Genomic DNA, 18010 nt, shown 5'->3' on the forward strand with positions numbered 1-18010 from the left:
GTTTTGTTTTTAAAAGCAAAACAATCGAGTGTGTTACAGCCTTTTTATTATTGATTGGATCAACGCTATGTAATGGAAAGAGTTTCGTGTGGATTTATTATTTGTTTATGGTTTTATACTAAAAAATATATGTTCCAAACATTGCTAAGTAACTTAGTATTCTACAAAAAATCTGTTATTTAACAAAAAATTGTATGTGTATCATCTGTCTATATTTTTACCAAATATATTGAGGACGTCTACCAGACTAACCAGACGCAGCTGATTACCAGTGTTTTACAAGGAGCGACTGCCTATCTGACCTCCTCAACCCAGTTACCTGGGCAACCCAATACCCCGAGGTAAGAGTGATTGTCAGATTTAGAGCCTTGTGACTTGTTCACGACTGTCAAAGATGTTCAATGGCAATTTCTCAATCTATTATATTTTTATAGCAGTTAATAACTTATTACATACCAACAGCATAGTTTGTTTTCCACATTAATTCCTAACTAACTAAGCTATTGATTTTTATTCACACTGTTTGTCGGCTATGATTCGTGTTGCAAAACTATTCCTTTGTTTCCACTGAAGTTTTCGAGTTACGATTTAGTTTTTAATATAAAAGTTGGACGAAACTATTGATGGTGTAAGCCAAACAGTTTTGTTTAGCTTTTGTTTTCAGTGATTTGGTTTTGGGGGACGGTGATAGCTTTTCGATTACGTGTAGTTAATTACTTGAGGATAAAATAAAGATGGGTTTAAATAGCTATCGGCGGTTTTTAATAACTTATCTACGTGTTGATTTTCTTACTAGATATAGGCATTTGAAATAAATTGTATGGGGTTAACGTCGAATTTAATCTCAGGAGCAAATCAACAGATAGGGTTATTGAAATCTGCAGTAAATTAAACATTTTATTATTTTTTGTGGAAGTTAAAGTGCAATTCAGACTGAATCAAGAATTTTAAAAACTAGATTTTAAACTACGAGATATCATCATGTTTGCAATGCTTTTACGTTGAGGCAACTGAAAATTCATAATTCAACAATTTAATATCTCACCAAGATTTATTTTCCTTTTAAATCCTTCCTGAATTCACAAACAATTAACAGTTATTACAAGCCACAGTCTCTGGTTGTTCTGATTAAAACTATAGTGCAGCTGCGGCTTAACGCTGATTGGTCGATCGAGTCTGACGTCACATCACTAGGATTACCGCCATATTGCTTTTTAATTCGAAAATCGAACAATAACGCGGAGGTTTGTTATAGTTCGGCCATTCAGAGAATGCGTTCCTGACACGTCGCGATTGAACTGACGACGTAACTTTGCAATGGCGTTGCAGTTACGATAAAAATATTTTTGCTGGTTGTTTACCGTTTTAACAATTGAGGAGCATTAAAACAACATTATTATATCAATAATCAATGAATGTAGTTACGTCGTCAGTTCAATCGCGACGTGTCAGGAACGCATTCTCTGAATGGCCGAACTATAGTGAAGGTATTTTTTTTTTGTATCTGTATTTGGATGAACCATGAACTACGTGCTTAGTACATAAAGGCTAATCGCCATATCTTGTGATTTAAAGGGCCTGCATGAGTCCTTTTACGACAGTACAGTCACAAAGAAATAACAGAGTGTAAGTTATTTTTTATGTACAAAATCAGACCGTCAAATAACTTTGCCGCTCTGAAGTCAGCCATTATACGGAGTATAAGCGGAGGAGAATGAGAAGGCGCTAGTTTAAATACCTGCCATTGCAAGGATTTTGTCGGATGCAAAAATAAAAATACATACTACATTATTTATCTTCTACCACCAGAGATCTTTCAATATTATCATAACTACGTAATCTACGCTGAATTTATTCATTTCTAACAACAAACAGACAAACATAAGTTAGTTCTATTTGATTTATTAACGGCAAGAGAACTTCGTATGGAAATGTGCATTTTACCATACAGTTTATATTGAGTTTCAATTTATTGCGCTCTGAGTTATGCATTCGGTTTTAGCTTAGAGTGTTTAAAAAATTGGATACGCCATTGACACTCTTCCACTTCTACTAAAGGTATGAGCCCACTTCTTTCTGGGGCTGCGAGATTGTTCAAAAATGTTACCGCGGACCTAGTATACAAGCTGTTGATTTGCATCTGTGCCATATTCAAGGACGTAGTTATGCTAATGATCAACAAAAAAATTGGTACGTTATTATTATTTTTATTTTTTTCGTCAATGTCGTCTAGCCGTATTTAAACTTGGCGCGTCTGTTACTGGCCTTAAAACCGTGCTGCGCCCTCACACAAACGCAAACACAAAGCATACGCAACGATTATTCATAATGTTCATTCATAAAATTGGATTACTTCTGAAATACTACGACATTACAATGACAAAAAAAGCAGTGCATATTAGCTATTTCCCGTCTACTGTAATTCCAATCGATTATTTACGTATTTTATGTCCTCCTCCTGAAGTATGGCACAAATGCTAATCAACACCTTGTATAAAGGGCTTAAGAAGAACCATGATGGGTTTCAGTCAGTATGAGTCTGACACTTCCTCACGCTGTACCCACACTGATGGATCATTAGATGAATTAGCTTTACATGTGTGCGTTAAAATCATACTTTTCGTTCACAATTTTGTAGTGTGCATGCGTAACAATGTTATCAAAAATATACGCATGAGCTACCTATGTCTGTTTGTTGTGTTTCCTATCCGCGTAAACTAGCAGACTATTCGCAAAGACATTTTATATTCATGACCCTTCCAGTTGGTTGAATGTTCTCAGGGTTTTAGCTCTACAAATAAAGATCTTTAGATGTATTGTTAGTTTAAATGTTTACGATGTCTGGTTCAGGAGTTAGTGACTTGTTGACAAAGGTATGGAAAAATAATGAATTGGAAGCGTTGATTTAATAGTCTAGCGAAAGTTGTGGCATAAATAGGATTGTCATGAGTGGCAATATTATATATATATTCGCTGTTCGGGATACAGATAAAATAGTTAGTTAATCCTTGTGTTTCACACGCAAAGAAACTAAATCAAATTTGAATTTGGTTCGAGTCATTACGGGTAGTAAGAATCTATTTAAATCACTGGTATTCAGCTGCATCCTGTTGGACTAAAAGCCCAACCCAACGTAGTGAAAAAGGCTATGTTGTGATAGGCAAGATTGGTGGAAGATGTGTTTTAAATTCTTATCCTGGAGACCGAAAAATCTCTAGTGTCAAATTTTACTGCATTTGGATAGACCTATTGTTAATACCTATTACGAATAACATTCACCAAAGTAAGATAAAATTATGCTAGTTTATTTCTCCAATATTTTTTTTTATAATAAAAGGAACTAGTTATAAAGTTACGCATAGATAACCCCACGGGGGTTGCATTGCACGCAACACACGCAACTGACGATGATTTTGATATTAAATAAGTATCTAGCAGTCGACGCTAATACTATAAAGGTGAATGTTTGTGTGTTTGTTTGTTACTTCTTCAAGTGCTTTCGGTTGTAGATTTTGACGAAAAAATAACAATAGGCTACTGTTTTTCCGGGTACGAGATGTTACTTCGAGACGGCAGTGAAACCAAGTGGAAGCTAGTTATATTAAAACATTATGTTTTGGTAACTCGTGTAAGTAAATAAATATCTATGGGTACTAATATCATGACCCTCAAGACCCTCAAGTTTGTTTTTTGTTTGCTTGAACGCGCTAATCTCAATAACTACTGGTCTTAGTAATTTTTTCAGTGTCAGAAAGCCCATTTATCGAAGACGATGTCTGTTTCTGCTAGATAGGTAGGTACTTCCCCACGGGACGAGGGTGGATGCTAGTATCCATAATAAACAGTGCGCCTTCATTTCAAATAATCTTTACCCAACAGCATCAGAGGGAGGTTCTGGTTTTTGATTCATCACCTCAACATAATGTGGGTTCGATTCCATGTCAGGCAAATACCAATGCAACTTTTTTAAGTTTGTATGTACATTCTAAGTATATCTTGGACACCAACGGCTGATAAAGCTGAAGGAAATCATCTTGAGGAAACCTGGACTATTAAAATCTGATATCACCAACCCGCATTGAGCAAGCGTCGTGATTAATGCTCAATCCTTCTCTGTGTGAGAGGAGGCCTGTGCCCAGCAGTGGGACAATAAAAAGGCTGTAACATTTCAACATTAAGTCTCTTCGTTCAATTCACTTTTAAATATCATCTCATTTTAACAGCCAAAACAATTCAATTCTCACCAAAAACAAAACACAAAACGCTTACTCTCTTAACCTACTTTAAGTGCAATTATCTCACAAATCTTCATCTAGCCAACAAATGAATTAAGTGGAGATTCCGTCTGTTACGAGTACAATTATCATCTAGCACCGCAACTTCGCTGGGACTCTCTTACAAAACGAGTAATGTATTTAAATTAGGGTGGAATCACGGAGTAAGGAAAGAGCGGAGATGCCATAATGTAGGTAGGTCAGGCCTTCTACTTGGTCAAATACGTGTCGATCTAACGAACGGTCAAAAACGATCAGTTTACTAGTGAATTAAAGAGGAGTTCGGGTTCTTTGAGACATCTGTCAACGATTTTCAGTATTACAAAAACAAAATCGGGTTCAGCGAAGGCGTATAATAAAGGCGATTTATTTATCTCCACAAAATACGTAGGTACTAAATTACAAAAGATCAGTTGACAACAATTTTATAGGTACAGAATAAGTACGGGTACAGTAACGTTCCTCGTCCCTAACCCACATTTTGGCGTGCTACTTTTTAGGAGATTTTTCATTATGGCACCTTCACTCGTCATTTTGTTTTCCATGGGTTCAGTGCACTCTTTGTCGTAACGCCCTTCCCTACGAGATAATGAAAATAAAATGACCCAGCACTTGAGTACGAAAAGTTTGAGTTTCGGAACTTTTTTTTGCTGTTTTGGGTCGTTGGGTTAAGCCTTTAGATTGCCCTGAATTTTAATGAGAGAAGTAATTGTTTTATGTTCGTCTATTTATAGACTTTGCATTATTTGTGGCTTATACTTAAGCATAAATAGGGACCCTGCTATCGTTTTAGTATCTTTGGCAGTCGTTACAGATTGTAAGAACCAGAAAGACTGACACGTTATCAAGGGGTATCGGGTTGCCAGGGTAACTTGGTTGAGGAGGTCAGACAGGCAGTCGTTTCATGTAAAACACTGGTTCTTAACTGCATCCAGTTGGACTAGAAGCCGTCCCAAAATGGCTAAGCAAATTACACTCAACCACAAAAAAAATGAACAACAAAATTAAAACAAAACATGATCATTTACTAAAAACACATCGAAATCCACTTAACCGGCCACAAAAATTAATTATTAACTCACATTTAACAAACATAAACTGGTGGTCACAATTTATAATTCATCAGCTCCACACTTGGTGTTCCCGTTTTATGGGCACTCAATGTAATTTGGTACCATATCGGTACCTCTACCATGAGTTTAACGGATCCCAATATTTTATCCATCTGTTGATTGGTTACTAGAGATATAATTTTAAAAGTAGCCCAATATAATTAATGTCAAATAGAGAATAGTAGCCGTTTTCCCTCAGTTTCATACGCGTCCCATGGGTACTACTGCCCGTACCGATTCAGGACATGTTCCTCGTCAATGTTGCTCGAGGATTGCGTAGCTTTCAAAAGATGAAAAAAAAAAACCGACCAGTAGTGTCGAAACCTTTACAAACAAACAAACAAACAATCAAAAACTGTTTCCTTTTTAATATATTAGTATAGATGGATTAGGAACACAGGACCCAAAGCGTATTTTTTTTTATGGGAAATTCCAGTTAGTGACCGCTAGAGGCGCTGTAAAATTTGCCATACAAAAAATATACTTAGTAGGTATCGAGTATCGACAAATACGGTGCCTTAAAACTCATGGTAGAGGGTAGTGATCGCGTGATCGAAGTTATTTTGTCCCGAAGTGTAGTAATGCCGTCTTTATGTGCTCGCTAGTGTAATGTCTTTATTTATACACACGACTTTGCAGTGTTGAGGTGGGTTTTATGACCAGACAGTTCGTGTAGGGTTAATTTCTTTTATATTAAAAAAAATCTATGTAGTGACGGAAATGTAGCCAAAAATGGCATAGGATTTTTTTTTTAATGCAAAGTTGTTAAAATGCAGCAAAATAAGTAAAAAATGGATTCGAATAAACATTCTTTTTTTGTAAAAGTTGTTTATATTTGGCTAATTCTGAAAAACCACTTGACTGATTTTAATATTTTTCCAATCTATAACATATCCCTTCAATTCCCTATTTTTCAATCATCAGTCAACCTCTATCTAAAGAATTAATATAGCGGTTTCACATATTTTTTTTACATAAAAGTCATCTTTCGTTTGAAAAATCTGCCCTGGTACAAATACGACCAAAAGCAGAGAAATATAGTACTATGAAGCTATTCATAAATGTATGTATGTATTTCAAAGTCCAGTATAACAAAGAGATAATACCTAAATACAATACAAATACAATATACTCGTATACCAACTATCTCATATTTCTCATTGTACGAAAGCACTTGTATCTTCAGAGTACTCAGAAGCTAACATTTTAAATTCTGAGTAGTACATTCACGTACAAACTTATAAACACAACTATTGGTGGGGTTTAAACGTGATTTAGTGAATATTATTTCGACGTGTGTTAAAGATAGTTTGATTGTTTAGTTTCTGATTATTACAAAGTTCTCTAATACACAGTTGTTTCGCAATTATTATATTTATATTTCTAAATAATCGGGACTTTATCGCGATACTGTACATAAACGTACGATATCTTTTTATTTTCTCGACGTTTTAACAGTTTTCACTGGTGGTAATTTTTTTATATGATGGCACAATAAATAAAAAGGATAATTTAAATTTTGAACTCTTTTTTTGCGAGGTAGTCTAATGGCATGATATTTAATAAATTGAGTATTTAAATTAGACATTTATTTCTGTAACATTTCTCCTCATGACTGTACGTTTGCAACTTTTCTACTTTGAGAAGTACATAGTGTAGTTCTGGATTATGAATGGATGATGGAAAAAGATTTGTTTTGCAAAGGTAAAGATAAATAGTAAATTATACTAAGTTTCGTAAAAACTTACCTTTTTTAAGTCCTTATTAATATCCGTGTCATCAGCTTTCCTCTTTTCACAGGATAATATGCAGTTCTTTCCGTTGTCTTTTTCTCCCTGTAAAAGAAGAAAAAAATAATGTTAGCAAATATAAAATAAAATAGAGATCTTAAAGAATGGAGTTAGAATTAAAATCTGAAAAAAAAAATCATTTACATAACCTTTTGACATTCAATGAATATTATTTAAAATAATTCATTTTATTATTAAATGGCCCAATCGTTTACTTTGAATATTATTCTATACAGGACGTTTCATTTTCGAAATAAAACAAAATTGACCACTTAGTCAAATACTTTCAATTTTCTTTTATATATTTAATGTATTTTGTTACCCACAACTGTATTTATTAAATGCATATATCAGTGTACAGATTAGATCGCCTTACAAAGGGTAATGTAAATCTCTTAGCCGGGGTCGAACGGGAAGGAATGCCGTCCCCTCGAGTCCAGGACGGAATGCTATAATGCACCACCCTGTATATCAGGTACATTCTTATAATGAAATATTTCGCATTTTATTTTCCGCACTCTTGCTGCATAGGTAGGTAGGTTTAAAGAAAAAATGTTATTGGAAAATATATTTTATTTTCTTGGATCGTGTACCTCATTAAAAAGATAGTAAAAAAAATATACTTCTGATTGTAAGATTATTATTTGTTACAATACTTTTCCGTTGCAGGCAAAATAATGAAAATGAACTTTAAATTTTTCAACGTTACCGTATTTTAATTTTATTAAAAAACTACAGAAACGGCAAAAAAATCGTTGAATAAATGTCGAAACACGCATTGGTTTCACACAAAACGCAATTACGCTTTTTATGCACACAACTTTTTGAATAAAACCTCACACATCGCTAAAAATCATTAAAAAAAAACTCCACCACACCTACAAACAACCAATTAACCCGATTTAATTCAAATAAAGAACATGAACGTTCGAATTTCGAAACCAATCGGAATCACCAATCAGGATGGTCGGAAAAACAATTGGCCGCTATTACTACCAGGGCTGATCGCGAACGAATGAGCGAAAATAGTCGACTAAGCGAAAATGTTTGCCGTGGCAATTTCTTTGTGTAAATGTTTTGTTTGTAAAACAAATTGCATTTTGTTTCAGCGTATTTTTTTCTCTTTATTTCAATTCTGGAAACAGAATGAACTTACAAGGGTCAGGGTTTTTTTTTTGTCAAATGAAATACATTAATGCAGAAGTTAATGTAATTAACTATAAGTTAATTCTAAGGTCATTGACCTGCAGTTTTTTTAGCAAATAAAGTGCCTCCAAAATGGACGCCATTTAAGTTTTTTTTTAAACGAGCGTGATACTACACTATTTACATACTGCACGTGTTTTAAAACATCAGCTGTTCGTAGCACCGCTACGCTCGTAGCGCGTAGGGCGGCGTAGCGTATTGATCGTAGCGACGACTGGTCGACGGGTGGCTCCTACGATTCTAAGTTTCTAACTATTGTTTCGTTTTGAGGCTTAATTTTTTTTTGCTTTTATATAAATAACTTTTAAAATGTCATTAGTATGGGTACATATTGTTATTAACTGGTTTAATGTCACATTTCAAGAGGATGCTCTAGTCTTCTAAATACTTATAAAATTGTATGCTGATTTTTCGCATAGGTTAGGCCTTCTAAGGTCACTATAATATAGTAGACTACATTATATTTTAGTCACCACAACGCAATTGGTATTATTTTTCCGATAGGACCAATTCTTACTCAAGACATACCCTCAAAATTTATTTTGTTTTAAAGATAATTTGTTGTCCATAACCAAAATAAACATCACTTAGGCTAAAAAGAATCATAAGAAACTATGAAAAGAAAATTACCCCAACGTATTTTCTTGACGAAAAATAATGACAGCTACTTCTGACAGTTTTGCTTGACCCACGTATTGCCTTACTGAGGCTTATGAGCCAGATTGATGCCTGTTGAGGGTCACATAAAGCCTTCTGACTCTGAAATATTATACTTATTTCGTAGCCTGAAAAATCTTGAAAGTTTGGCTAAGCTAGCTGTATGAGGTAATGATTGTGAGGAAAATCATGTTTTTTACCCAAGGAAAGGTACTAATTTGGTCTGTGTTCGTGTGCTAAGTTCGAGTACTCAATCAAATTCTAGAAAAACTATCAAGATAATTGAACCAGTTTACGCGTTATTTGCGATAATAAAAATCAAATAAACCGATTTTCGTGTTATTTTCGATAATAAAAATCAACTAAACTTTATTGCATTTATGCATTGATGATAAGCATTTTCGATGCTTGCTTGATTTTTTAAAAACGACGCATGCCCAATAGTTAAACAATCGGTGTGTATTACATATGACTCATGGGACAGGGAAGTTGTTAAGACCCAGATCACTAACTTCATATTTTTTGTAATAAGGTTAAAAGTATTAACCATAGATATAAAACATCGACGCACCACAGCACGCAACCCTCACCACTTCCCAGGTACACCACTCAATTCGAACCCCTTGACCCGTTTGACACATAACCCTAAAATGGCAACGCATTGTTCACTCAACCCCCCGCTGTGCAATCAGACGGTTTGTCAAAGCCTGTGCGAGCTAATTGTAGCGCCCTGTATGTGCGTTGCTTTTTAAACGAATGTTAGCGTTCGCGGGTTTTGTGACGATTTGTCACGTTGGTTCGTGGTGTCTTTTTATTTAAATTTTTTTTTGAAAGGTACGTGATGTTTGTGGTAGAAATAAACTTAAAAGAGGTTGGATGGATTTATTTTACAAATATAGTTCTGTATTATTTTTCTTGTCTTCAATTGATGAACTTAACTAAATCATTGAACCAAGCAGATTTTTCAATTAATAAGTCCTATTTTAAAAGCTTTTCAAAAAAAGGTTGTTATTACTAAACAGCTTCAGAAATAAATACCTTTGATACGCTAAAACAAACAAGGTAACTTCGCCTTACTTGCCAATTAGCAATAATAACAAAAGCGTTACAAAATGCTTTGTTCAAAAATCCATCACAAGTTCAAAGTTGTTCAAACAGTTTAATATTATCAAAATATTTAGGGTTCCGTACCCTACGCGTAAAACGGGACTCCAGGTACCTCATGAACCGTGATAGTTAGACGGATAACATTTTCAAAGATGATGTAGGTATTTCTGTTGCCGTTATAAGAACAATTACTGAAAACAAGGATAAAATAAACATTTTAGGGGCTCCCATACAACACACGTGTTTTTTCGGTTTATAGATATAGTACGTAATCCTTCGGCTGTCATTTGAACATCTTTGACAGTCGTTACGGGTAGTCAGAAGCCAGTAAGTTTGTCAATCAGTTCTATCTAGGGGTAATGGGTTGACCGGGTAACTGAGTTGAGGAGATCAGATAGGCAGTCGCTCCTTGTAAAAAATTGGTAGCTGCATCCCATTAGATTGGAACATAGCCAGCCCCAACATAGCTGAGAAAAGGCTAGGCAGATGATGGTACGGAACTCTTCGTGTGACACTGGGACTTGCGCTTAGCCTGTTAATTATTTGGGTTAATATTCCGTTGTTAATGCCGTTGAAAATGTCACTGGACAATGAAGGAATCCGTGCTTCAAAACAAACAATTTTCAAAAAGTTTTAATTGAAAGAGTTTGACCTTAATGTAAATGAATTTGCTGATAGATAACAGGATTTAACAACGGCTGTCAAAGTAAGTGTTTTGAAGTGATTTTGGTTGAAATAATTAAGTTAAATACAAGAGTAAAATTTCATCGAATTACAAGCCAGCTACAAGTCTATAAATAGACAGTTAAATATAAATAATGTGCATTGTAATAACAATGACTAGTACTACTACTAATAATGACTAGTAACCTGATAATGACAGCCAAAGTGATCGAATTTACTAAGAAATTAAATAAAATATTTATTCTATACACTTTTCTCAAGTTAATAGTAGTAAAAGTTAGTAATAGTAAACTACTATTTTGTTTAATTAGTTTAATAGTAAACTCTATTTTGTTCTTTTTTGTTCTATTTTGTTTAATAGTAAACTACTATTTTGTTTACGAGAGATGTTTTTAGCAGTATCTGTGCTATAAACTACTTAGATATACCCTTCAAGCAACCCAGCATCAAAATGCGATCATCGCATAGCAGTCGGAAGATAATAGAAAATTTTGAGAAACGCAGCCCAAACTTTTGGATATTGACAAATTGGTACCGAAGCCAACAAGTTAAAGTGTTCAGCCGAAAGGTTTGTTCAGCTTGATTAATTTTCAGCTTCAGTCAAACGCATTTTTGGTCGACAGACCCCTTTAGTTAATGTACATTGATGTTAATGTGCGTCATTGCTATGTTAATATTGGTAGGCGTTATGTTAGTAGGGAAATTTTTGATAGTTTAATATTGCTTGGTTTATGTAATTATATTAGGTTTTAGTAATAATATGGATTGCAGATGTAGTAGAGTACTGTTAAGAAGTTTTATATTTTTAACAGTTATACTTCTGTAGGAAAATTTATTCTAGATCAGTATCTAGAAATATCACGTCAGAATGAAGTGGCTTTAGCATCTCTTATGTAATTTTTGTGTAATGAGGATGATTTACCCACCGAAAATTCGTTAGCGTACTATTTTAAAACTACCATTTCACTCGTTTACAAAACGTCCCAGTAAAAGATTTTTGAAAATCGAACAGCATAAATTAAACTAAAAATATTTTATAACCAAATTCCATTTTCAAAGATGTATTTTTTTTTGTTTCCGAACCCAGCCAGCACATAATAAGCCATGGGTCATTATTCTATATTTGAAATATCTAGGAATATATCTTCGAATAAAGATGAACGGTATGGCATAAACAATTCATACGATATTTTTATGTCAAAATATAGATGACAGATGAATGAAAAAGAAATGTACGAGCCGTCTGTCTCAAGACTGAAAGACGCGGGTTTTTGGAACACATCAAGCGGAAAACTAAATTACTTTTGTTTCGTTTCAGACGTTACGTACTTTTGCTAAATTTTACTTTTTTTTCTTTACATATGGGTGGGTATGTTTTGTTTTAGTTTGTAAATCGAACTGCGACCCAATTTCCTAAAAGCACTTTTAAATAAAGATAGAATTTCGTTTTTCGTATTCCAATTATTTATTCAATGTACTATGTTAGAGAGAGATAATATAAGACCACGTTTCTACATACAATCAAACTTACAGTTAAAAGGTCAGTCCATCACCGCTTTACAATAGTTCAAGGCGAGAAAGGGACGTGTATATTTTAGCAGTTTCGCGACAAATCACGAAGACGACTGAGCAAGGGCGCCGTGGCCAAAAATAACAATAGTTTTGGAATAGAATGACATAACAGAAGCTTTCTGCTAATCAGGCCGAATGTTCTCTGAATATTTTGTATGTGTTAACTGAAATAGATGCACTTATCTTTGTTAGACTTATTTGTGTAATCATTGATGTGCTTATAATGTACTACTGTTAGAAATGGTTTAACTCTCTTCAACAAAAAACAAGCAAGTTTTGATTGTTACAATATATTTATAATAAAGTGGGATTTAGTTCTATGAAGTTTAAAAACCTTTATTGGAACATAGTTTTAAAATGTAAAATTTGCTTTAGATTTTCACTGCAGGAGTTCTCTAACTGAGTGATTTTCGTTATGTGATATTAAAATGGCTCAAAGTTGGTAGCAGTTACCTAATCATTATTAGACAAAGTGCATCCCTGATTATTTAAGGTGTATTCTCTTATCTAATTGGAAATCATAATATACACCACATGTGAATTCCATAAATTCCTATTGGCAATAATATCTTTCAACTTCTAACACCATCATCATCTGTCTAGCCTAATCTCAACTACTTATGTTAGGGTTGGCTTCTAGTCCAAACAGATGAAGCTGAGTACCAGTGTTTTACATGGAGCGACTGCCTGTCTAACAATTAACGGTAACACACTATGTAACGAGCCATAGATAAACATATCTCAACAACTAAAATAGTACAGTCATTGAATAAGCTCACTGCTCAATAAGCTCAGTTTGTTAAAAGCGAAGTTATTTACAAATATTGTTCAGTTACTGGGCAATGCTGGCAACATTTACGGTTTTATGGCTCCGCTCAATTCTCAAGACTTGGCAAGCAAACAGAGTTACATGCGTAAATATTCAATTGTTAGTTCATTTGGAACAAAACAATTATTGCAAACGCATTTCTGGTGTGTGCCCGTATTAAATTAAGTTTATTGATTGTAAGGGGCCAAATAAGATAAAAAAGGGACAAATTAAAATACTTTTGTTAAATATATGAACAGTAAATTAAAAAAAAAGACTTTTTTAAGTGTATACAAACAGAAAGCTATATAAAAGTAGGTGGTAATGAAAAGTATGTAGTCCAATAAATGTGTCACAGGTAGGTACCTATATAACTATTCTATAACTAGTCGTTATATGCAGTATGCATTTAAAAATAAGTTTTCGTTTTTTATATGTAAATACATAGATTTAGTTTATTTTAAAATAATGTCCAGAATACGTTTTAATGCAATACAAATTCAAATATATTCAAATGTTTATCAAAAAATACCTTCATTCCAAAGATCGGTGATCACCGAACAATGAAATTATAGCCTATAAACAAAAGAAGTATTTAATCCTGCGGTTTCACGATCCTACGAACTTTAATGGTCGATAAATAGTTTAGGAGGTGACATACCAAGGGCAGACGGACAGACAGCACCTGTTGTTAACTTCTTGTAATATTCAGAGTCTTGTTTCAAGAATTGACGTCTGAGTTTCTATGTCAACTAATTGACTTTAGAATTAAAAGTCTATTGTGTAAATAATTTTCCCGTTAAAATCTGGGCGAGCGAGCATCACTGTTACATTTTTTTTTATATGGAAGAACTTTATAGTCTTTTTTTAACATATTTTTCTTATATTTATTAGTTACTCAAATTTCGTTACGTATTACTAGCTTTTGCCCGCGACTTCGTTCGCGTGGAATAGTGACTTCCGGTAGATTTTTGGTTTGACCAATAGATGACGCTGTATGAACCGGAATAAATTTTATTTTTTGTAATAAAAACTATCCTTGTCCTTTATCAAGTTCCAAACTATGTCCGTGCCAAATTTCACACAAATCGGTCTAGTGGTTTAGGCGTGAAGAAAAGACAGACAGACAGACAGAAAGACAGACAGAGTTACTTCTGCATTTATAATATTAGTTTGGATTTAAACCATACTATTCTACAAGATAACAATGTTACTCTCAATAATAGTAATATTCGTTATTCGGCATATATGTCTGCAGAATTGGCTCAATACGTAGGAATACTGAGAAACCGCCTCTCATGAATTATCAATTATTTCTAACAAATCTATATAGAATTATTCTGATTGTATGTTAAACTAAATATGAAATAATTTGAGCTTTGCAATATTGAATTAATCCTATTTGTGCGTTCTCAAATTTTTATCTGCACTCACTTTGCGCAGTCAGGTGAAGAGTTAGTAAATGGCATTAGAGAATATAGCGCCAAATAATTATTTGACATTATGAGTGATTTAACCAGTACAATTTAAAGCATTATACTCAAATCCTTTAAATTCATTGAGAAATCACCAACCCACCTTGAGCACGCGTGGTGATTACGCTCATTCTCCGTGTGAGAGGAAGCCCGAGTCCAGCAGTGGGACGATCAAAACGCTGATGATGGTGATGGCATTTATTTACTTTGTACTACAATTTTATGTGGTTTGTTGTGCAAATATCTAACTATCAAACGTCAAGGACGATTGCAATCAGAGTTCATACACAGTTGAACTATTATAACATGTCTATAAATCCAAAGTTTAACTTAAACATTAATGGCCTTACTACAAAAACTTTAACCACTGTTTTACACTTGTCTAAAAAAAATGTGGCTCCAAAATGAACCATATGTCAACGTCATAATTTGACATTTTTTTAGACAAGTCTTAAACTGACGTTAAAAAGTTTTTGTGGTAAGACGGTAAGGCCCTCCGCACATGGAGCTACTGAAAAGGAACTAATCACAAACTGACATTACTAACGAGTTTTTTGAGCGTCACCGCCCATACAGGTTCGCACACGACGCGACTAGTCACTAACCAGTTAGTAGCGCGTTGTCAACTAATAGCGCGCGACGCGTCATGCCGGTCGCCGAGCTACTAGGTTACCCGAGTTTACTGTGTTTTGATGTGAAAAATGAATGATCTGTTTATCTGTTTCACGCAGCTCTCGTGCTGCAACTGACAATCTGCAGTTCACATTATTTTGGATATATGGGTGAATCCAAAATCTGCGTCGATTCCTTCGGCGTCTGTTATGATGATAATATAGTATAATGACATCGTCATCATCGCTCGATCCACTCGACATTTTTATTGCTTCCAATATTTCCCCTTGCTAGGTTTTCCGCACGTGTTTATTTGGTAGTAGAAATAACAGGAGTGACTGAAACCTTGCAATGTGAGTAGCGTCGTGACTCGTGTGCGAAATACAGTTTATAACTAGTTTGTAATTCTAATTACTGATCAATTGCGTCATATTTGAGTAGCTCCATGTGCGGAGGGCCTAACAGTAATAATAATTTAGGGTATCTAGTTTTTTTATAATATCATTTTGCTAAGTACGGTACCAAAAACCTATATATTATCCAAAATAAAGGTTACGTCTCGCCAACGCGACACAATTCATAAATCGTTGCGCTTTTGTTTTATCTTCGATTTTCAAACTGTCGGGCGCCGGTCGTGCCTACAGTTAGACAGGGCTAATGATTAATTTTAGCCAATAAGCCAATTTGGCACAGCTACGGCCAATAAAACATACGAGTATAAAAGTATAGGTTCTGTTAATCTTCATGATTATTTATGTGTGAATTTTATTGCAGTTAAAACTATTTGTAGTTGCAGTTAAAGGACAATGCCAGGGTCTGGGCTCAAAGTTTGCCCAGCAGTGGGAGTAGTTCCAGCTGGTTCCATAGTGCACTCTGAACATGAAATCCAAATATTTTTGAAATCGGTCCCAGAGGTCCCGAGAAAAACCGGTTCAAATGTTCTCCATAGATAGTCACTTAACAAAGCCTGAGCCATTTGCCCAGTAGTAAAAGTGGTCGAAATAGGTTCTTTACTGCACTGTTAACACGAAATCTAAATATTTTGGAAATCGGTCCAAGAGGTCCCGAGAAAAACCGGTTCTAATGTTCAACTTGAACAGTCACTTTACAAAGCCCAAGCCGTTTGCCCAGTAGTGGAAATAGTTAAAATAGGTTCCTTACTTCACTCTTAACACGGAATCCAAATATTTTTGAAATCGGTCCCAGAGGTCCCGAGAAAAACCGGTTCAAATGTTCTCCATAGATAGTCACTTAACAAAGCCTGAGCCATTTGCCCAGTAGTGAAAGTGGTCGAAATAGGTTCTTTACTGCACTGTTAACACGAAATCCAAATATTTTTGAAATCGGTCCCTGAGGTCCTGAGAAAAACCGGTTCAAATGTTCTCCATAGATAGTCACTTAACAAAGCCTGAGCCATTTGCCCAGTAGTGAAAGTGGTCGAAATAGGTTCTTTACTGCACTGTTAATACGAAATCCAAATATTTTGGAAATCGGTCCCAGAGGTCCCGAGAAAAACCGGTTATAACGTTAAACTTGAACAGTCACTTTATAAAGCCCAAGCCATTTGCCCAGTAGTGGGAATGGTTAGAATAGGTTCTTTACTTCACTCTTAAGACGGAATCCAAATATTTTTGAAATCGGTCCCAGAGGTCCCGAGAAGAACCGGTTCAAATGTTCTCCATAGATAGTCACTTAACAAAGCCTGAGCCATTTGCCCAGTAGTGAAAGTGGTCGAAATAGGTTCTTTACTGCACTGTTAACACGAAATCTAAATATTTTGGAAATCGGTCCAAGAGGTCCCGAGAAAAACCGGTTCTAATGTTCAACTTGAACAGTCACTTTACAAAGCCCAAGCCGTTTGCCCAGTAGTGGAAATAGTTAAAATAGGTTCCTTACTTCACTCTTAACACGGAATCCAAATATTTTTGAAATCGGTCCCAGAGGTCCCGAGAAGAACCGGTTCAAATGTTCTCCATAGATAGTCACTTAACAAAGCCTGAGCCATTTGCCCAGTAGTGAAAGTGGTCGAAATAGGTTCTTTACTGCACTGTTAATACGAAATCCAAATATTTTGGAAATCGGTCCCAGAGGTCCCGAGAAAAACCGGTTATAACGTTAAACTTGAACAGTCACTTTATAAAGCCCAAGCCATTTGCCCAGTAGTGGGAATGGTTAGAATAGGTTCTTTACTTCACTCTTAAGACGGAATCCAAATATTTTTGAAATCGGTCCCAGAGGTCCCGAGAAGAACCGGTTCAAATGTTCTCCATAGATAGTCACTTAACAAAGCCTGAGCCATTTGCCCAGTAGTGAAAGTGGTCGAAATAGGTTCTTTACTGCACTGTTAACACGAAATCCAAATATTTTGGAAATCGGTCCCAGAGGTCCCGAAAAAAACCGGTTATAATGTTAAACTTGAACAGTCACTTTATAAAGCCCAAGCCATTTGCCCAGTAGTGGGAATGGTTAGAATAGGTTCTTTACTTCACTCTTAAGACGGACTCCAAATATTTTTGAAATCGGTCCCAGAGGTCAAGAGAAAAACCGGTTCTCATGTTAGCCAGCCATTGTTAGCTAGCCATTTTAAGCAGCCACAAACCTAACAACCTTCTTTTCTTGAAATAACATTCAGATAGTTAGTGGTTTCACTGTTAACAGGATAAAATAACAGAAATAGACGTTTAAAGGTAATTGTTGTTTCTCTTGCTTTTCA

At 35.0% G+C, this 18010-nt stretch overlaps 1 protein-coding gene across 2 annotated transcripts in view; it reads right to left on the minus strand.

Annotated features, from left to right (window-relative positions):
* LOC124645648 (RNA pseudouridylate synthase domain-containing protein 2-like) overlaps positions 1 to 18010 on the minus strand; it is a 173112-nt gene that overhangs the window by 16872 nt on the left and 138230 nt on the right. For both annotated transcript variants that reach the window (XM_047185474.1, XM_047185473.1), the window contains exon 3: positions 7135 to 7221. In XM_047185474.1, coding sequence (XP_047041430.1) covers positions 7135 to 7221 — 87 coding nt within the window. The remainder of the gene's footprint in view (positions 1 to 7134; positions 7222 to 18010) is intronic.

The sequence above is a fragment of the Helicoverpa zea genome, chromosome 3 (assembly GCF_022581195.2).
Source record: "Helicoverpa zea isolate HzStark_Cry1AcR chromosome 3, ilHelZeax1.1, whole genome shotgun sequence".
Lineage (NCBI taxonomy): Eukaryota > Metazoa > Arthropoda > Insecta > Lepidoptera > Noctuidae > Helicoverpa > Helicoverpa zea.